This window comes from Elgaria multicarinata, chromosome 4, assembly GCF_023053635.1.
Source record: "Elgaria multicarinata webbii isolate HBS135686 ecotype San Diego chromosome 4, rElgMul1.1.pri, whole genome shotgun sequence".
Taxonomy (NCBI): domain Eukaryota; kingdom Metazoa; phylum Chordata; class Lepidosauria; order Squamata; family Anguidae; genus Elgaria; species Elgaria multicarinata.
This window is the reverse complement of record NC_086174.1, coordinates 97,781,736-97,803,664: the sequence shown is the minus strand read 5'-3', so window position 1 is coordinate 97,803,664 and position 21,929 is coordinate 97,781,736. Positions and strand designations below refer to the sequence as shown.

Sequence of the window (21,929 nt, the reverse complement as noted above, 5' to 3'; positions counted from 1 at the left end):
AAGGGGGCAATCTCAAGCCTATGTCTCTTGGAGCTCCCACCTGAGTAAGCATATTGAAGAATGGCTATAAACAGAAGAAACAGCTGCCATTCCCCCCACCCCCACAACTATTAGCTGTCTACACCCAACAAGTAGAAATTCAGTAGGTGAAGCTTTTACTACTGCAATGGAAGTGATGGGTCAAAGCTTCACGAGCTAAATTTCCTCCTGTTATCAGCTCATCATGCACAGAAGCCTGGCTAGATGAAGAAAAACAAAACAAGATACAGCTCTTAAGTGACAGGACTGGCACCCAATCCTAATTCATTACTTGGCAGAAATAATTTGTGAGGCACCTATTTCTGGGTTAACTGGGCCTGTGAGCAGATTCTATGCATGTTTTTTCAAAAGCCTAGCTTTCATTGAGGTGGCATGCACTTCAGACTGCATGGTGGGTGGTTATGTACACGACTGAATGCTCCTTCATAGCAAAGAAAGCATCCCCCATCTGTCATCTGTAGTTGTATAGCCTAGGCAGGATCTACACTACTGCTTTAAAGTGCTTTAAAGCACTTTATAACAGTTTTGGTAACTGTTGGGGCCCAGGACACACTGCATATACAGTTTTCAAAACATTTTCAAAGTGCTTTAAAGCGCTTTAAAAGTAGTAGTGTAGATTCCCCCCCCCGCCCCCTAGATACACCTAGATCATTGAGTTCAGTGGGACTTTACATCCAACTCAGTGTGCCTAGGATAGCATTAGCAGGAGCTCTGGAGCTGGTCCATACGTTTGTTCACTGCAACCAGTAAGTCCACCTGAGTGACTTATTTATTTATTTATTTAGAGTATTTTTATCCCGCACCTCAGCCAAAAGGCTCTCGGAGTGGCTTACAATTTATCAATAAAGAAGACAGTCCCTACCCTCAGGCTTACATTCTAAAAATGTACCTTGACTTACTCCCAAGCTTCAAACCTATGGACATTTCCGGGGGGGGGGGGAATGCCACTGTGGGGCTTCCCAATTGGAGTTGACTGTCAGGGTCGCATTTACTTCAAAATGTGGTGAGTCCGCCCTGATGCATTTGGTGGTCTTCCTGCTTGTTGTGTGGAGTGGGGCCCTGGACTTCAGACCCAAAATCCTGCCCAAATGGCACCACTGCACTGAAGTCGCTTTCAGTGGGACTTAAAAGCACCATCTATGCACATTTCTTCATTAGCAAATGTAACTGAGTTCAATGCACCGATACTCATAAATAAATGTGTGTGTGTCCTTAAGAATTACTTACCTGAATGTAATACTTGCTGAAGTCAAATGAGCTAATTCTAGACATGTTACTCAGAAGTAAATCCCTCTATTTTCAGTGGGGCTTACTCCTGGGTAAGTGTGCATAGGATTGCAGCCTAACTTGTAAAAATGGGGTTGTATCCAATGTTAGTCTCACTTAATTCCCATACATTTCAATGGGTCTACTCTAAATAAGACTAACATTGGAGAACAACCCATGCATAGGATTTCTGCTAATGGATTGGCCTTGGCTTCATTTTGGCCGCCTTGTTCCCCAGATGTTCAGGATTGGATATAAACATATCCCATCAAAGGATCAGTGTCTTTCATGACCTCCTGCCCCTCTTTATGTCAGTTCTGCCAGAATCAATCACATACCTGTGACAAACCCAAATGAACAGAGGCTGTCTCGGAGATGTACATGATCTTGCCATCTGGAGCTACCACAAATATGAAACCATCCAAAGTCTACAAGGAAAGGGATAAAAAAAAGCGATGAAGTCTACTCCATCCATTCATTGGTGGCTTTCGCTGTGAAGATTAAACAACCCTCCCATAGCCCTGAAACAACTATGCAATCTTGCTCCCGTGGGCAATGTGTCTCATGTGGGCAGGAGAAGATCATTTTCAGAGACTTAGCAATGGTTTGATACAGCAAGAACATGGAAAACAAATGCAAAATATCCCCCTTCTCTGTTAAAGAAGAGCCCTCAGCAGTTTAAACTCTGATCCTAAAGACACTTGGTGGCCACTTACCTGGGAGACTGGGAATAGATCTCATTGAACTTAATGGGCCTTCATTCTGAGTAGAAATGTCTAGGATTGCTCTATTAAACATAATCTATACCAGGAGAGTTATTTTGCTAGGTAAACAGGCATGCCATATCCCCTAGGAAAACTGGGAATTCTAATCTAGGGATCTAGTAGACTAGCCTTACATCGCAGTTGTTTTATGCCTTTGAATGGTAGAGTGCAATCCTGTACCCACTTACCTGGGAGTAAGCCCCACTAAACTCACTAGGACTTATTTCTATATGCATAGGGTTGCAAAGTAAATGTATAGAAAATGCATAAGGATCATTCATAGCACCAACTCTTCCAGCCAGGCTTCCAAGTTCTCCAGACATCACAGAAATAATCTCCCTTAAACCACATCAGATTATTTATCCTCTTTGATAAAGTCTGTCTACTCTGACTGGTGGGGAATCTCCAGGTTCCAGGGAGATGCCTTTCTTTCTCATCACCTGCTGCTATCTGAGCTAGATCTACACCACTGTATTGAAGTGCACTGAGCACTGTTGGGGCAGATTACACATTTCATATTCCGCTCTCATTGTGTTATTTCCTGTTTCTTATTCCACATTATCCAAAATACCGCAACCAATGTCGTGTGTCCTACAAGGTGGAACTACACAAGAGGGATATAAGCATTACCATGGTGGGATCATAATGATTTGACACAAAGTGTAGATCTGGCCCTGATCTTTTGAACTTGACAATGCCACAGCTTGAAACTGGGACCTTCTGCAGGAAAAATAGTGATGAACTCAACCACTGAGCAATGCCTCCCTGTTGCTCTGATACAAAATCCTCCACAAATTCCGAAGCAGACCGTCCCATTGGCCTGACTGAAGGCAACTGTATCATTTCCAGCTACTTATTTTATGAGCTTTTAATAAGCAACACAGAGAGGACAAAAGGGCAAAATGCCAGGAACACTGCAGCTATTTCCTTAGCATGTAAAGGGTGGCCCTCCAGATGTTCTGACCTACAGCTCCCAGGATCCTTCACCATTGGCCATGATGGCTAAGGCTGTTGGGAGTTGTAGGCCAGAACGTCTAGAGGGCCAGAATTTGCCAACCTGATGTAAATGTTTAGTCTGTTTCAGGAGCTTGGATGGAGATTGGAATCAATATACCAGCCTTCCAACCTGTTCAGATACTATTCATGTCTTGCTCTCAAATGTAATGGCATTCGCACACAATCTAACAGTTGGCCAACACTTTGAAACTCCCTTCTCTGTTGCTCCTCTTCCCACCGAAAGCATACACCTCTATTTCTCCCAAAGCCTGTTGCACTAACAGATTGCTTTTAAAACCCTATCTCCCACCAGCCCCAGACAGCATGGCCAGTGGTCAGGGATGATTGGAATTGTAGTCTAAAATGTCTAGAGGGCACTAGGTTAGGAAAGGATGCCATAATACATCAATGATGACTCATGGTGGGGATGCAAAATCATTTAAAATGAAGCTAGAACTCTTGCAGCCAAGAGCTAAGGAGGTTCAAAGACTACAGCTTGCCTTTTCTTTCCTTGCATTTATACATTGTTTTTTTTTAATGAAACCAAATGAAAGGAAAACTGCCCAGAGAGCTGTGAACTGCCGAGAGAGCTTTGGCTATTGGGCGGTATAAAAATGTAATAAATAAAATAAATAATAATAAATAAATAATAAATAAAAAGGATCTAAAGAAAGCAAAAGTCAGATAGACTACATGAGAGTCTTCCGGGGTCACACTGACCTGCCATTCAGATACTATCTTGTTCTCATTCCCACACAATCTAACAGTTGACCAACGCTTTGAAACTCACCTCTCTGTGGCACTTCCTTCTGCCAAAAGCATACAGTTCTATTTTTGTGAACCGCCCAGAGAGCCCCGGCTATTGGGCGGTATAGAAATGTAATAAATAAATAAATAAATAAATAAATTTCGCCCTAAGCCTGCTGCACTAACAGTTCTTTGAAAACCTTGGAACTCTTAGAATGTTAATGTACATCCCATAATGCAGTTTCCCCCAACCAGGTGCCCTCCAGATGTTTTGGACTACAACTCCCATCAGCCCCAACCACCATGGGCAATGGCTAGGAATCCTGGGATTTGTAGTCCAAAACATCTGGAAGGCAGCCACTTGGGGAAGGCTCAATGTCATGTACATTGCCCGCAGGGCAACCCTGTCCTCTCAGCTGGCTTGGTGATTGTCCTGTCAGAACCACCAGTAGGGAAGGAAGTGCTGCTGTCCAGGGTTCAAGTACCTGCAAAAGATGGGATCCCAGCTCGCGCCCAACATTGTCCAAAGGGCTGGTTCGAGTCGGGTGGCCCCAAGCTTCTCCAAGTCCTGTTGAGACACAATGAGTTAGCCAGAAAGAGACCCAGTATGAGGGTCCTGATAGAGGTTTCTGAGACTGTTTCTCTTTACAGAAGGGTATGGGGGAACATTTTGGCCTGAACGCCACTGCTAAACATCATTGCAGCCTTCCCCAACCTGGTACCCTCAAGATGTGTTGGACTACAGCTACATGTTGGCTGGGGATGGTGGGAACTGTAGTCCAACACAATGGAAGAGCACCAGACTGAGAAGGCTGTACTATAACTTCCAGACATATATGTAGTTTGGCTAGGTTCACATGCAGCTAATGGCCTGTTCCTGTGCATTGAATTGAATGGGACTTACCTAGAATTGCAGGCTAAATTTACCAAAGTTCAGTCATTCCAACCTCAAACCACTCCCTTAAATGGCAATTCTGTTCGCAATTCTATTGCATTTTCTATTGGGACGGGGAGTCCAACCCAAATTCTGGTATGCTGATACCAATTTCTCTGCAGAAAATGTGGTAAACAAAACCCATTTCGATTGGAATGCCCTGGAAAGATAGAGAGCTTGCGGGAAGGGACATCAAACAGTCTTGCATTGAACCACAAATCAAAGCATTACACTAAATGTTAACAAGTGTCCAGCTCTTGTGATCTACACATGTTGTGTGATTATTATCATTCCACTGCCCAAATAACATAACAGCAACAGCAAGAAGGAATAGGTGAGGCTATAAACCCACCTACCCACCCAAAATAGTAGATGTCTGTTTGCAGATTTCATATCAAAGGAATTGTATTGGGATGGCGGTGTGGTTTTTTGTTTCTTTCCCAATGGGGCTGAAATCTCCTGTTCTCTTAGCTCCGGAACTTACTCCCAGGCTGCCTCAATGGGAATTTATTCAAAGTAAAATAAATAAATAAATAAAGCCTAGGATCAGCTTGCAAATCTCGATTAACATAGTGGGACTGGCGTTTGAGGAAACACGCAGCGGGTGGCAAATCCATCACAATTCCCGAAGGACGAATGTACTATGGAGTAGGGGTGTGCACGGACCCCCCGCTCCACCCCGCAGGCCGATCCAAAAATTTCGGATCAGCCCGCTCCGCGCCGCTCCGCCCATACTCCGCTCCTCTTCGCCGCGGAGCTCCAGCTCCGAATCGGAGCTCCGCAGTGGAGGGGAGTGGTGCCAGGTAAGGCCGGGAGAGGAGGGCGGGGGGGGGTTACCCGGCCCTGCCGCCGTCGCCGCCCGTGCAGTGACAGCAGCAGAGCCTGGTAAGGGACCAAGGGGGAGGGGGGCCTTACCTGCCTCCGTCCGCGGTCCGTCGGCTTCTTCAATTGAGCCCGCGGTTCAGCCAGGAAGTCTGGGCCGCAAGTGCGGCCTAGACTTCCTGGTTGAGCCACGGGCTCAATTGAAGAAGCCGAGGGACCGCGGACGGAGGCAGGTAAGGGAGAGGAGGGGGGTTTACTGGGCCCTGCCGCTGTCGCCGCATGGGCGACAGCGACAGCGGCAGGGCCCGGTAAACCCCACTTACCTTTCCGGCGGAGCTCCGGATCGAAGCGAAGGATCCGCCTTCACCTCGATCCTCTTCACCAAGGCGAAGCCCCCCCCCCCCCGCTCTGCTTCTAATTCGCCGGTCCGATTAGAAGCGGAGCACATCCCTACTATGGAGAGATGATCGGGCGCCTGTCACGCAATACTGCCAGGTCAGCAACAGTCTTCCGCCAGCAGCGTCACCTCCTCAGTCATCTCCTATACAAACCCCTAATCCATGCTCATTCAGGGTCAACTTGTTCGGGTCCCCCTGCCTCTCCCCAGGCTGGACCAAGTCTGGCTGTCCTGTAGGATCGGGACCCTGAAATCTTCCAAAGAAGCCCCCTTCCTTTAGTTTTCAGAGCGCGCTCCATTCTTCTCTGTCTTGAGGAGAAAGTTGCGGCTTGACAATGTCTATTCGTTGTGGTTAAAGCCATGGTTTAAGGTGTCTTCTGAACACGGCCAGTAACTCATGAGGGGCACCTAGGAATTTGTCTCTCCCACCCCTGTCAATTAACTCGCCCTCTTCCCCCTTCCCCTCCTCCTTTCTCCATAAACCACAACTGTTTGTATTTGATTGTGCTTTTTTTCTGCCCCGAAATTTTTGTAAACCGCCTTGGCTGGTCCCAGAAAGGCGGTATAGCAATACAAGAAATAAATAAACGGAGTTGCTCCCCACCCCCACCCCCGTTCTTTCTGACGGAATAAATTGATACCCCACAAGCAACCTCAGCCTCCAACAGTAGATCCAGGTCCAGGCGGATCAGCAACCCTTCTACAATATCTCTGAAATAACGGTGTCTTGGTTTCTCTGGCTTCACAAAAGGAAAGGAGGCGGCGTGTGAAATCGAAGATTCCTTTATTTGTATGCAATGCCCTTTTCATTGCCATTACTCCTTGCCTCCCGATTTCACCCCCCTCTTCCGAAAACCGATCGGGTTTCCCCTTTTTATGAAATGCTTTCAGCAACCGGGTTAAATCGAAACACTTGGGGTTGACCTGCTGCGATCCCAACAAACATAATTTATTCGGAAGCAGCTTCTAGTGCGAATAAATAGGACGGTTTTCAAAGAAAAGCTTTAGCAGTGTGCTTTAGCTTTTGAATCTGATTTTACTTCGATGGGACTTGCACCAAAAACAACCAAGAAAATACTGCTGAAAGCCAAAGACGAGAAACCCAAGAGCGTGGCCTTTACTGGTGGATCGAGCCAGGCAAGACCATCCCAACAAGAAATATGCACCATGTAACCTCAGCACACCTCCGCTACACACTCATCCTGACTTTCATACGCCTGGATTCTAAAACACTATTTTCTTGAAAGTGAAGTCCCATTGAAGTCGTCTCATCCCATTACGTCCACGTAAGTGGGTTTAGAATTGAAAACAAGAGCCGAAAGAGCTTCCTCTTGATGCTGACGCAGCTAAATCCGGCTAAAGACTGTGCCTGGGCTACACAAACACCGGGCCTCCCCACAAGCCCTCTTCTTCTTCCTCCTCCTCGCATCAGCCCTCTCCATTTCCCCCTCCCGCTCTCCCCACCCCCTGCGATTGGCACGTCGTGTCTTCACCATAGAGCCTCGCATTTCCTTGGGTTTGTTGTCTTTTTACACACACGTGAGGACAACCCATTGCAGGCGGAGACGTTACCTGACGGAGCATGAACCATAAAGCAGTCCCAGGCTCAGATTTTAAACAAACGCGATGGCCTGGTTCAGACAACACGCTAAACCATGCTGCTTAACCATGGTTTAGCATGTTGTCTGAACCAGGCCTTTGTTTCTTTAGAACCATGAGGCCTAGAAACATTCTATTAAGGAGGTGGTGGTGATGATGATGATGATGATGATGATGATGATGATGGTGATGATCTGGCATTGTCCTGATGTTTATCCCCAGTGTGCCCTGCATAAAGTTGCATAAACCCTAACTACATACTTGGAAGACTTGAGTACACATGTCTGGAATGGCATTCCCATTCATATACACACCTTCAACCAAATCACCCGCCTTTTTCACCTTTCTGCATGTTGACCCTCTGCCCCATAAACACTGATGCTGGGCGAGTCTTCCTTGGTTGTTCCGCAGCCATCCCTTATTCCCTACCGGACAGCCAAGTCCAGAACCCATTTAAAACGAAGCGCACTCGGATCTAAGCAGAGTTACAGCCTGACACCTATGCCAGATTATTCAGAAGTAAGGCTCAGTGGGAAACAAAGGAAAGCTGCAGTCTTAGATACACGTCCCATGAAGAAAGTCCCATTGAACTCAAAGCCACTTATTTGAGTAGATATTGATAGGATTCATTTTAGTTAGTTTTTAGTCCTTCAGCTTTGATTGTTTTTTGTTTTGTTTCCATAAAAAAAAAAAAAAGAGTTTTACACTACTGCTGGCTTGTACTCTGGTTTTTAACTTAGTTTTTAACTTTCAAAGGTTTTATATTTTATCATGCTGCAATTTTGAGTTTTAACTCTTGTCAATCAACCAGAGAGCTTTGGCTATTGGGAGGTACAGGTGGTAGCAAATAAATAGTATTGCATTATCTTTCACATGGTTTACGCATCCATGATGTACTTTGGCATTTCAGGGGGTTTATACATCCAGCTGTTTAGGGGTCGGGGTAAATCGGCTTAAACCCCAGGCTGCGAAATCAAATCCTTTGGCCTTTATAGTTTATTCTCACTTTCCTGGGCTAAATATTAGGACTATGGGTTGTATAGAAAATACTAGGACTATCCAATGTTAGTAGCAATGAATGGGACATAAGTTAGCCTAATATTGGATACAAGCCCAAGTCCCTTCCTGGAGTCCAGTGACAGAGGTACCAACACAATCCTGGCTTTTCTTTTACCCATTTCTGAATGAATACACCACCACAAAAATAGCCACAAAAGTAGCTTTCCCCACCCCACCCACCCCAAAAATAGTAATATCGAGGTCGTATTTTGCCAAGACACTGAAGACAGCAGCAAGCAAAGCATAAGCAGACCTTAAAGAGTCCAGTTCAAATCCATTCAGTCCGCTCAGACAAAAGCCTCACCTGGCCATAGCCAGATAGAAGGATGAGCTCTGTGGTCCTAAATGTACAATAGCAGGTTCACATGTGCCAGTCAAGGAGGGATAGGAAGCTGCTAGGATAGGTCCATTTGTGGTGTTGCGGTTAGAGCAAGGGTGGGCCAAAGGTAGATCTCCAGGGGGCTGTCTTCACAGTGCCGGGTTGATGCCACCTCATTCCTCAACCGTGGAGCTTTCCCCCTCCCCTTGACATCCCCTGCCAGGATGGATGAGAGCGACCCTAGTTCAGCGTTAGAGCAGCAAAGGACAATAGATTGCGGACTCTTTCGAGGTGGGATGCTGCAGAAAGTGGCTTAGGAAAAAAGAAAAGCCAGGGTAAGGACTCTGTGGACGGACAGCCTCACGCACACACTAGGTACTCGTATTGGTTCTTGAGAGAACCTCCCCGGTATATAACTCGGCGCTTTCCCTGGAAGCTTTTACCAGTTGTTGATTAAAACAAATCTAGAGATGGGACTGAGCACAGAGACAAAGAGAGAGAGAGAGAGGTCCCATTTCCTAGGAGAGGCAGATCCTGCCCTTGCAGGTTAACGAACAATTCGTCTGCATTACAGGTTAATTTTTGGCTAGAAACCCACCAACCCAGTTTAGCTTCCCTTCCTCTTTCACGCAGCACTGAGTTCCTCTCTTCTGCTTGCGATGGAGCCCTTCCTCCAACCAAGTCGATATTGGCAGAGTCACTATTTTCTTTAAAACAACGGATTTGCTTTCCGTTGTTCTCAAAGCTTCGCTTCCAAGGTCTGTCACGTGAGACGCAAAAGGGGGGGCAAGGAGCATTGCACGCACGAGGTATCCCCATCCTTCCGCTGGCGAGCTCTTTCGAGCCATGGGCAACCATGCTCCTCCCTTGAAGTCCTTAAAATATTGGGTGGGGTGGGCAGGAGAGAGAATCTTCCCTGCAAGTTGCAACACGTTTTTCAAGTATTCCGAATTCACACTCGGGCGAAATCTAGTACTTTAACGCTGCAATGCTATCCTATACCACTTACCTGCGAGCAAACCCCATTCAGCGAAGGACGATTTGATCTAGTTGAATATTTAGCAACCGACCCTAAGCATATTTCCTTCACTCTATGCAGTTCGACTTATTCCGGGATACCAATCATATAGATAGATGTCTCTACTCAGACATTCATTGTGAATTCACTGGTTTTTACTTCCAGGAAAGTCAGTTCAAAGTTGTACTTCGTATGCTTAGATCGCAGCCTAACAGCTGGAAATATTTACCCAGAAGTAAATTAATGACATTCACTCCCAAGTAAGGGTGCAGCCTTAGGATGAAATGACACCCCCCCTTCGGAAGTGAATGGGTTGTAAAACCCCGATCGTACGGCTGAAGCCCTATACCCCTTTATTTGGGAATAAGACCCATTGATCTCGGTTACTTCTTGCGCACACATGTATGGAATTATAGTATACTTAAATCAATTTCCAGAGGGTAACCGTGCTAGTATATTGCAGAAAAAATAACAAAGAGTCTTGTGGCATCTCAAACACTAATAAATTTATATTGGCATAAAGGAACTTCAACGGGAGATTAGGGCGAGAATTACAATTCATCAACAGGTTAAATTCTATAGCCAGAGACTTGAATCGGGATTACGGATTTTTATCACACTACGTGCGTTAATTGGCGCACCTAATGCCAGAATGCTGGTAATCAGCAACAGCTGCACTGTAAATAATCACTTTTAATAATGTGATAGTCACCATCAGTACTTTCTGCATTGCATTTCCCTCTGACCCCACTGATTACAATTCCCCACCTCTCCCCTACCCCATAGGTACTAGAAGATAGATAGATAGATAGATAGATAGATAGATAGATAGATAGATAGATATGAAACTCTCCATAATAATACTTCATGATAGATCAGTCCAGGGAAGCTTATGTCAAAATAAATGCGATAACCTTTAAGGCACCAAAAGACTTTTTATTTTAAACCAAGTTTCTTTGCAATCAATGCAGTTTAAGTCCCGCGTTGGGTAAATATCCCTAGGATCTGCTTAATTCGAACTGTGTCGATTTGGCGTGCTCGTATGGGCGTTTACTGGGAAGCAAGTCTGGCTGAGTTCGATAAGACTTACTCCCAAGTAAGTGCTAATAGAATTGCCTCCTCAGATACATTACGGCTCAGCCTTTCCATTTCATTATTTTTTTTAAAAAAAATCTCTTCATCTCGTTTCGAAAGTTCAATTGAACCACTGAAGGGACTTTTTTCTTTTCTTCTGCACTTGACCTACCGCAGCCCAATTTTTACAAATCCTTTAATTGCCTTTAAAAGAAAAAAGAAAAAAGGCGAGAGAGAGAAACAGACCTCCCTTTTGGTTTTGGGATTAAGCCAATGCGGAGACCTAAAGACTTTCTCTTGTAACGGGGAGAGCCCAAGGGGAGAAGGAGTAAAAACTGGAAAAGAAGGAGGAACTCGGGCGCTCGGGGTCTGGAGGGGGATTTTCCCCGGCTAAAGTGGTCGAAGACAAAAAGGAAGGCGCGGGGGATGGGGTGGGGTGGGGGCATCATCTATTTTGGAAGGTTTCCAAGCTACGCTACATTAACCTTCCGAGATCAAAAATAAATGTCCTTCCCGCGCCTCGCCGCCGCCTCCTGGTCCAGCCGAGCCTGCCTTGCCACATTTGCATAAGTAGCTTTCGCAAGGCCGGCGATGTATCTATTATGGATCGAAGGGGCTCCCGTTCCGCTTGAAAAGCCGGGCCAAGTCCCACTCTCGCTTTCCCTCCGATTTCCATTTAAAGGCCCGCTTTCCCTGCTCTGCCCGCCGCCCCCACCCCCGGATTACCTGCACGGCCTGCCCACGCAGCCTTTGCAATTTCCTGGAGATGGGATTTCGATTTCTAAAACAAGAAACCAATTAGTAACCAAATGAGGCGGAGGAGATCCACTCCAATTGACCTAATCCCACAGGCCCCGTTGACGAGGAGGAGCAGCGGCAGCCCCGCTGCCACCAGCAGCCCCTCTGGCCCCCGGCAGCGGAGGCAGCGGCCGGCTTCCCCGGGCCCGGCGGTGGGCCGAAGAGCATCGACCGGGCGGTGGCTGGCTGCCGCTCCCTCCGGGCGGGAAAGAGGACCCCGGGCGCCTGCCGGGGCTTTGGCGGGCCCCTGCTCTCCCGCCCCCTACACGAGTCTTCTTGGGAGGCTTCGGCTCTTGGCTGAGCGCCTTGAGCTGCCCGCCCCGCCAGGCCCTCTCGCTCCGGAGCGATTCCGCGGGGATTCCCCCCGGTGCGCCCTCCCCAGCCGACAGGAAGGCTCTGGATCCGGAGGCGCCCTCGCGTGTGTTGACTTTTAAGCCCGAGGCGGCCAATGGGCCATCCCGGGAACACCGATGTGCAGGCTAGGAAGAGTCTTGGGCTCCCCCCGCCCCCCAGCAGCGAGGCTCAAAACTCCTAAGTAGGACCCTCACTGCGCTATTCTGCAGCCCTGGGTACAACTTATTCCAGACTACTTACACCGAAGTCAGTAAAACTACAGAAAGAAAGGGGGAAACAACTTAAAGAGGGTGGGGTGGGCAGGCAGGATCGCAAGGCGAAAAGTCACAGGCACACAAAATGGGATAGATCTCGCCTAGTCCACGTTGTCTCTGCGCACCTGCCCAGTTGGAGATTTCATGGCCCTTCGGCTGACTGAGGCGGTGGCCCTTTGACAGCGGTGGACAGAGATATTCCAGCCATGACAAGGGAGAGTGGAGTGGACAGGGGCCACCGATCGCGATGCCACCAGCCAAAAACAAAGAAATGTGCAAGAGCTTATCTAATAGGAAGCCATCCTGATGAGACAGATAGGGTTTGTTTTATTCCAGTGTGCAATCGTGACTTTTTTACCTATCACTTCTAGTTCCGTGTGTTTGCATTATTAAAGTAGCAATTGTAATAGAAAATGATTTCCTATATTTTCGCATTTATTACTATTATAATGAAGTGCTACTGCTACTACCTGTACCACGAATACTGGTAGTATACCCACTGTATTACAGTAGTAGGAAACATTACAATGTAGTCAAACATTTTCTCTTGGGTTTGTGACTTTAACAATGCAAATCCGTTCAAACAGCAGGAAAATATCGAGGTGAAAAGCTGGGACAGGGTTAGTAGTATAACAACCTGGGAAAATATGCAGGTATAGTAAGAGCTGTATAGAAGTGGTATACTATGAAACTACTCGAAATTTACTACTATGTTAATTTCCTTGTAGTAGCATTGTCTATGTTTCTCTATACCTCTAATATTCACTGCAGTATTTATTACTACTAATGGAAAACTTTAGAATACAGAACAACTTTATATCAGCCCCACAACCGGCCCTGTAGTAATATCAGTGATAATTTAGCAAAAGCAACAGAAGGTTACACTCTGCTAAATCAATCCTCTCATTCATACCAGATGTGATTCTTTTTAGGATCTCCACCTCCCCCACCTCAAGTCAGCTCCGGGGGATACATTTGTGTGAAATGTTAACGTTACTTATTTTATCTGACATTATCATCATTCCTCTATGCTCTTAAACTGAGGAATTCCGACCTTGATTTCAGAGATCGCCACCTAGTGAGTCAAGAGCTGAGCTGAGGTTTGAATGGGTCAAAATTTAGCTAGTACCTAGACACTTTTATTCAAAAGTAATTAATTTCAAAGTTGTGTTTTTTTAAGATTCCTGTAAAAATATTTTTTGAGAGAGAATCACGCTATTACACTGATTTGAAGTCACCCCTTCAGAGCACATTTAATACACACTCCACTCAAAAGAAAGTCCCATTGAGTTCAAAAGGTTTTATTCCCAAGTGTGCGAGTATACGATTACAGGCCTGATCTACATCAACCAGGCTATTGCACTATGAAAGCAATATGAAAACGGTATATAAAATGCAGGCGCCACACCAAGCAGGATATAGCAGTATGAAAGCGGTATACGGTATGTGTCAATGGGCCCCAAAGCACTAGCGTGGCTCCTGCCTCTTATATACCCCTTTCAGAGTGCAATATCCTGCTTGGTGTAGATTAGGTCACAGTCTTAAACCACTCGGAATTGATTCCATTGGAGCTTTCTCTCACGTAAGTGTGCAAAAGGCAGTGATTAAAACCTCCACCTTGGACCCAGCTAAGTCCAGCTACCAGATTTAAGAACTAACTTCGACAGGATCCTAGATGTGTAATTCGGAAGGGGGCAATGGGTCTGTTCTGAAATAGACCTACTCAGAAAGAGAGAAGGGAAACCCCACTCTGTCGCTGTGTAAATAGAAGCGCAACAGTTAACACATGTTGAGGGGGAAAAACCCTTCCGACAGCCCGGAGGATTTGAACTAGAAACATGAGCTCTGACTTCTTGCCAGCTGTTATTTTATTCCACCACCACTACAGCCCGTATTCCCTTCTTCTAAATTAGGGTTCGGGGACAATCCGCTTCAGCAACGACCACTAAGGCTGCAGTCCTGTACATATTTACTCGGGAGTAAGTCCCATTTAGTTCAGCGAGGTTTATCTCCCAGCAAACATGCATTGAAGAGGGCTGTCAAAAACAAAGATAAGTTATCCTTTCCAAGGAGCGACCGAAAATAACCAAAGAAAGAAACGGAAAATGATGGTGTCCTGTTTTAAAACACGGTTTTCAAAAGCAATCCTTTTCGGGGGCAGAAAGGGTTCTGCATTCGGAGAAGTGGATTTTTGGACAGCTAACAAGTAAAACAGAACTAAATTAGAAAAGGGCAAGATAAATTCTTCTGGCTTATGTAGTTCGGGGATGGTGGAAACACGAAAATACTTCTCACTTTCCATGCAAAAAATCCATAAGCCTATCTTGTAAATTCGTGTCTCCTCCTACACCTAAGCCCAGGCCACTCCGCATTACACATAACCCAAATCCTGCATTTATAATTGGGCCGGGAAAAGCGACCCCCCTTTCCTTTCATATATAAAACACCACCGTGATGTTATCACCAATCAGTACCGGATGTAACTTACTCCAGAGTCGTTACACTGCAGATTTCAGAGAATTCGCAAGACTCAATGCAGCCTTATTCCACCGCCTCGCTCCCCCGTGGCTTCCTAAATCTCAGGCCTTTTTCTTTTCATACCACACACCTAAAATAGCACCACCACTACCGTCAACTACTGCTACTAATGCATCAGTGTGCATTGCTCTTCACAGAGTTTCATCGGCAAAAATACATAGGCTCCTGCCCCCAAGGAATTTACAATCTGGAATAGGGGATAGCACAGAGGGTGGATGGGGTTTCTTTCGAGAGGTACAACAGAATCCTGCTAGCGGGATTGTTTGATCTGAAATGCGCCTCGGGGTTGGGGAGAACCTAAACGCTGGACTGCGATCCTCACCGCCATCACTCTATCAATCCAAGCAGAAATTATCCTGCCACCACATTCTTGGGGAAATTCAGTTTGCCAACCAGTTAAACCAGAGTATCTGAGGTTTGTTTCGCTGATTGGAACTGATTCAGTCGAACTCTTGAGTTCTCCTGAGATGATAAACCTGTGCCTGGGCTGTACCACTTCCGGTGGGGGCTCGCCTGAGAAAATTCCTCGGTGTGACCACGAGAAGTGCCTGCACATGGAAAACTCGATGTGAGAAGAAAGAGTTCTTGCCTAGCCTTCGCCCTGACACAATCACTTTCTATAGGCAGGAAGTTTCCTTTTGAGAGACACAGACATAGCGTCAGGTAACACCCCCTCCCCCTGGCAGTCCGAAGTGGTACAGCCCCACCTCAATGAGAAGCAACTCTTGGCCTTTGATTTAACTGGGTTGCGGGTTCCTCTTGTAACTAGAACGCAGCCTCCTAGATCGGCACGAGGATCACAATCTTAGATTGTAAGCCTATGCGGCAGGGTCTTGCTATTTACTGTGTAATCTGTACAGCACCATGTACATTGATGGTGCTATATAAATAAATAAATAATATAAATAATCATCATCATCTAAATTGTCTGCTGCCACCATTTGAATAAGGAGAAATTATGAAGTCCTGGCCCAGAGGATGTGGCCGCTGCAGCCCGGCTCAGGTTTCTTTCCCTAGGGCAATCCGAGGAGGGTTTCTCCTGATCTACAGAAGAGCCGGCACTGGCTGTCAAATCCACAATACAGTCCCCAAAAAACTGTCCTGTTTAGGTGTTTGTAGGACTGTTTTCTGTCTGAAAAATGCATAGGATCGCGCCTATCATCATCTGGAGTGGGGGGATAATCCAGATCTTAAACACACCCATCCCAGATAGGGACCCCTGCACTAATGGAATGAAAAAAGGGGGACCCCTTTTTCATTTACTTTAAATGTGCGTAGATTCTAGACGCACATTTAAAGTAAAGTCTATTTTGGCCCTTGATTCGATTACTGTTGTTCAGAAAGAACAAGGAAGGCGAAGACTTATTACACTGTCTCTGCCACCCAGTTTGGTGGAAGTGTTTGGTCCTGTCACCTTTCCAACAGGCCTCGTCTACTTCCGGCCTCAGTAGCACCATTAGAATCATTTCATGTGAGCCGGGTTTTTTTGTTTAGGGTTAGATTGCCTGTTCAGATCCGCTGATAAGGGGGAAGTTCACAAACCGGTTAGTGTAGCCTGCTTATTTACAATCGAATCTACAGCAGCAATCCCTTGTTTGGGAGGAAGCCTCGCTGCCTTACTGCAGAGCAAATAATTCCAGCTGGAATAAGGCTGCGATCTGGACCCACTAGCTGGAAGTAAATCCCACTGAGTTCAATAGGACTTACCTCTGAGTAGGTATGTACAGGAAGTTGTTAGCTCGGAATAAGTAGGACTGTATACAATGGGAACAACTTCGGAGGAAACATGCTTAGGATTGGATGATAAATGTGCAACTAGGTAGAGATCAAATGGACTTTATGTCGCAATCCTATACATTTTTAGACAGGAAAAAAGTCCTACAACTCCCAGTATTTCCAAGCCAGCCAGTTGTAGGGCTTTTTCTCTCTCTAAACATGGATAGGTTTGCCCTTTCAGCTCAATCCAGTATAGGTCTACTCAGAAGTAAGGTCCACTGAGTTCAATGGGACTTGTTCCCAGGTGCGTGTTTAGGATTGCAGCCTAAAGCTCCAGGTCTAGGACAGCTTACTTGGGTGTCACCCCCATTGCACTGGGTAGGACTCCCTTCAGAGGATCAGGCGTAGGATAGAGCAGAATGTCCCTTGGAGGTCTTATGGGGCTTTCATTTGTTTCAGTCCCTGGCGCCCTGGCAAGGTTTTGTACCGTTTGTTCTATGAGGTCAACACTCTAATTATGACTATTACGATTACTTACTCTCCTACAGAAGAGTCTCCCTTGGAGATGCTAATGCATCAACTTGGTCGGCTTTAAAAGGAGATTAGACAAATTCATGGAGGATAGATAGGGCTCTCGATGTCTACTCTAGTCACGATTACCTCCAGTATCAAAGGTAGCATTTCTCTTTATGCCAGTTGCTGGGGGTCACAAGCAGTGGGGTGCTACTGCACACATGTCCTGTTTGGCCACTGGGCGAACAGAACGGCTGGACTAGATAAGCCTCTGGCCTGATCCAACACCGCTGTCCTTGTGTTCTTAGTTGTCCACAGTCATGTTTTTTAGACATTTTTTTTGGGGGGGGGGGCATGCAGCGAAATCCCTGTGAAACTCTAAAGATTACATATATAATAGTAGATTGTTTCTGTCGGACCAAAGTTCTGCCAATGGCACAGAGATCTTCCAAAGGGGCGCTCTGTACAGTTTGGAAGTTTGCTATTTTATTTGGGTGTCCTTTTTTAATGTCATACCGGCGGCAACACATTAAAAAAAATACATATAAAATATTCCGCCCTATGTCTCCCGCTCTGAAATTGGAGGAGACCGGGAAGGGCAGTGGTGGAGTAAAAAGGCCTTATCTACACTGGTTTGGGCCTGCCAGAGGAGGCCTCGCAGAAGCAGGTGCGCTGCTGGGCCGGGCCCCTTTCCTCAGCACGTGCCAAGCGCCCACAGTCTTCAGGCTTCCGTTTCCGCCTGCAGTCCCCGTAGAGCCCCCTGGAGGCGCTTCGCTGCTTGCTTTGCTTCTCTGACGCGACCCTTAGGCTGAATTCTAATTGGGCCCACCCCGAGTCAGGGAAAGCGAAGCACGTGAATTTAAGTCAAGAGGACAAGTCCCAAAGCGTGGCGTGGACGAGGCGGAGCGGAGCGGACTCGCGAAAGGCGCCCGGAGCCGAGCCTGCCTCGGACTGACAGCGTTGTCTGGCCCGATCCCCGCAGCCCTGTCAAACCTGGATTGAATCTACCTCATACGCTCCGTCCGAGGCCTTCGCCTTTAGGTGGGGGTGCGGGGTGCGGGGCCGGATTGCTCGTCAGTGCTTCTAAATGAGATTGCAAGCGACGTTAGACGGCCAAGTGTCCGTGTGTTTCGTATGTACACATACTTTCCCCTAACCGATGGAAGCAAGGAGCAGATCCACCAAGTCGACTTAGCATCGAAGTCGGGGTGTAGAGAGGCAGGAAGAGGAGGAGGTCTAATCACGCAGGACAAAATCGAAGAACCCCCCTCCCCTCCCCTCCCCTCCCCCCGGAATAATAACTTTTCTGCAGACTCCCTGTCCTCAGTATCTAACACTTGTATTGAATCGGCTCAGACGCAGCCTTGGAGACCCTGCAATTTTTACTGACTTTAAATAATTGTGATCAGATTGCGCGTCACCCATGAACAAACCAACGCAGTTTTACAGAGAAATACACCATTGAACTCTCGCTGTTACTCAGTCACTCAGGCGCCCGCTCTCTTTCTTTCTCTCACACACATACGCAATGCTAATCAGTTTCCCTATTTAGAAACCAGTTGAAAACAGCGACTTAATGGGCCATGATTATAAATAAATAAATAAACAAAAATCGGTGTTTATCTTTCTGTAAAATTGGTTTTATCCAAAATAAACACTGGCATTAACAGAATAATGGGGTGGGGTGGTGGCAAATATGGATTCATCATTAGAAAACAGGATCGTATTTTACCAGGAAAATGCACAAACTGATTTAGTCGGGCTATAAAATGTTATGGCTGTTGGGTTTTTCATGGTCATAACAACAAAGGGAAAGAGTTTTTCACATTTTGATCAAACATCCATCAAGGGGAAAGGGTGGGGATGTATTATTTTACCATTATCTGAAATTATTATTATTAATAATAATTATATTTTTTCATTATTCTTCATCGTTTTACGACAGAGACGGCTTTTCTCCAAGAAATTATGGTTTTGCCAATCAGTCTGATCTCTGTTTTCCCCGGCCATAAATCTGCTTCGGGAGCAGTTATGCGAGGGCTTTCGTTCTGCTCTTCACATTTCAAGTCCACATCAAAACTAGAATTAAACAAAGGGAGGCAGCTTAAAGGCTTTTAAATGAGAAAAACGTCTGCAAGAAAATAAACATTGAAACCCAATGCTCAATCATTTTCCTTAGCAGCAAGAAAAACAGCACTAAATCACCGATCCACGTGGGAAACAAGGTTGCCCAGTCGCGTTATTTTTGTCCTCCCCTCCCCCGAAAATAAAATAAGATCATGGTTTTCAATGTTGAAATCCTAAATATTTCAAATTGTTGTTTATTTTCAGAAAATAGTAAAAAAAAAAAAACACTTATGGAATTTAGAACGATTTTAAGACATGGCCTCCAGTCCTATAGCCACTTACTTGGGAGTAAGCCCCATGGAACTCAGTGGGCCTAATTTCTGAGTAGGCGTGCAATAAAATTGCGCTAACACAGTAGTAGCGCGAATCAAACTAAAGGGAGCCACTCCCAACAGGCGTAGGGGTTCGAAATTCTCTATTTTCTTTAGTTTAACTCCCAATAACTTAGCACAATGTCAAGCGCCAGTTTTTTAAAAAAAATCATCGAAGATTTTGTGATTTTGGTAAGAGATTGTTATTTTTTCCGGTCAAATAGTACACAATAGATAAACATAGTTCGATGACGGATCACGCAATCGGCATAGGAAAAATGCCTGATAACCTGATCTGTTGAATTCAATAAGAAATCTCATCGAGACAGGATTGCACCGAAAATCCTTCCAAGTCTTGTTTTAAATCGCACGTTTGTTTTTAAAAGACCACAAAAGGAGTAAAACAACAAAGTAAAAAGTCCTCCCTCAATAAAGGATCCACCCTAAAAACGATTACCTCCCCCCCCTCGTTTTCCTTTACTAACTCCCAGTAGCTTTTACAAACGGTTGCTTTAGGGGTGCGGTCAGACTTCAGGCTCTCTGGAGCAACTTGTACAACAGCCCTGAGATCCACCAACCGGAAGGAAAGGAAAGAATCCTGAGCCCAGGGCTTGGTTTGGTATGAATGCTAGAACTTAATGTTGCTCAGAGTCTTTCTAGACAAAAATCCACTCCTGGTTGCCCCAACCTCTCTTCATTTCAACGGGATGACTTGGGCTCGGGTGGAGGGAGGTGGGCGTGGGGGGTCGATTTGCTGCTACTCTTGGGAGTCAGAAATCCTCGCCGATCTACCGCAAACCACCCGGAAATCCAAATCTACCATCTGCCCACTCCTGATTTACAAAAGAAAAAATTAAGAGCAAAATAGTTCTTGGCTTGATGATTCCCAGAGGTTCCTGCTACCAACAACTCCTGTCCTAGAGATCTCTTTATGTGCCCTCCTGTCCAGTAAAACCCCACCCCACCACCAATTTCCCCCTTTGGACTTGAAAGCTTTCTCGTATTTTCCAGAGGAATATATGTCGAGTTTGTCCCTAGTTTCTTGCCTCTGTACCTCCCAAAAGCAGAGGGTTGTATCCAATGCTGATCCAGTGAATAGACCCATTGAAATGAATGAGACTAACTGGATTCAAACCAGAGGAAGCAAAGTGATGCAAACTGTTGATTTAGATGGGGCATGGGGTGGGGTGGGGGGATACTGGAGCATCTTTTTATTATTATTAAGGCCTTTAAGGCAATCCTATGCAAGTTTAGACTGAAAAAAATTCCCACAACTCCCAGTATTCTGTAGCCACCACTGAATTATAAAAATTAAATTATGAAGGAGGCAAGGCACACACAACCACCACCAACCCACAACTCCATACAACACAAGAAAATAAGACCGGAAAAAAATCCATCTGTTATTTTAAGGTTACCTATAATATTATCCCTATTTCATTCCTGGGAAACACTTAGGTGTACCCTGGAGGGGCATCCACTATCCCTTCACCTACCTGTTCCTCAGTCTCATGAGTCAAAATGGTTGCTTTATAATAGGGTTGGGATATGCAATATTGCATGACACAGACCAATTTAACTGGGTCTACAGTAAAACAGGAGGGCTTGTCTTAACAACAACACACACCCCCAATTAAATCAACCCAGCTCCTGAGTTCCTCAGTGGGGCTTGCACCTAACTAGGCAAGTTAAGGATGGCACTAGACTCATCTCAAAAGTTAGCTGCTTTCTGCATGGACTAGACATAGTTTCCTAGTTTCTAGAATTTATAAACTATTATTTAAAAATCCTTACCCATCAGGGGGATGCTAGGGCTCACACACAGGTATAGCAACATCTCTATACCATAATACTCTATGGTCCTAAACAATAATTATATGAATGGAAACACTGCTTAGAAACTATTAGACAAGAAACAAAAGAATACACATTCCTAATTTGTTGCATTTTCTCTCTCTCTCTACATAGAACTAATTTTGCAAGTTATAGCATTGTGGGTTCCTCTATGTGCTAATTCATCACCATTATCTCCAGCCTGGTGCCCTTCAAATATTTTGGACTACAACTCCTAGAATTCCTGAACATTTGGCATGCTGGCTGGGCAGGATGGGAAATGAAGTCCAAAACAACTGGAGGGCACCAAGTTGGGATCTAATCCCAACACTCCTTTACCAAGGAGAGACAATAAACTCAGGAGACGGGGAGGCTATCTGGTGGCCTTTTGGTCCATTTCAGTCTGAAAATACACCAATCTCAGCCCTTTCAAAATTGCCCATTTCCTGCA

General features: G+C 45.7%; 1 protein-coding gene across 1 annotated transcript in view; it reads right to left on the bottom strand.

The window, feature by feature from the left end:
- SIM1 (SIM bHLH transcription factor 1) overlaps positions 1-21,929 on the bottom strand; it is a 62,704-nt gene that overhangs the window by 34,496 nt on the left and 6,279 nt on the right. The window contains exons 2-3 of the mRNA XM_063125760.1: positions 4,298-4,380; positions 1,644-1,733 (exon numbers count right to left, since the gene is read on the bottom strand). Of these exons, the coding sequence (XP_062981830.1) occupies positions 1,644-1,733; positions 4,298-4,380 (173 nt within the window). The remainder of the gene's footprint in view (positions 1-1,643; positions 1,734-4,297; positions 4,381-21,929) is intronic.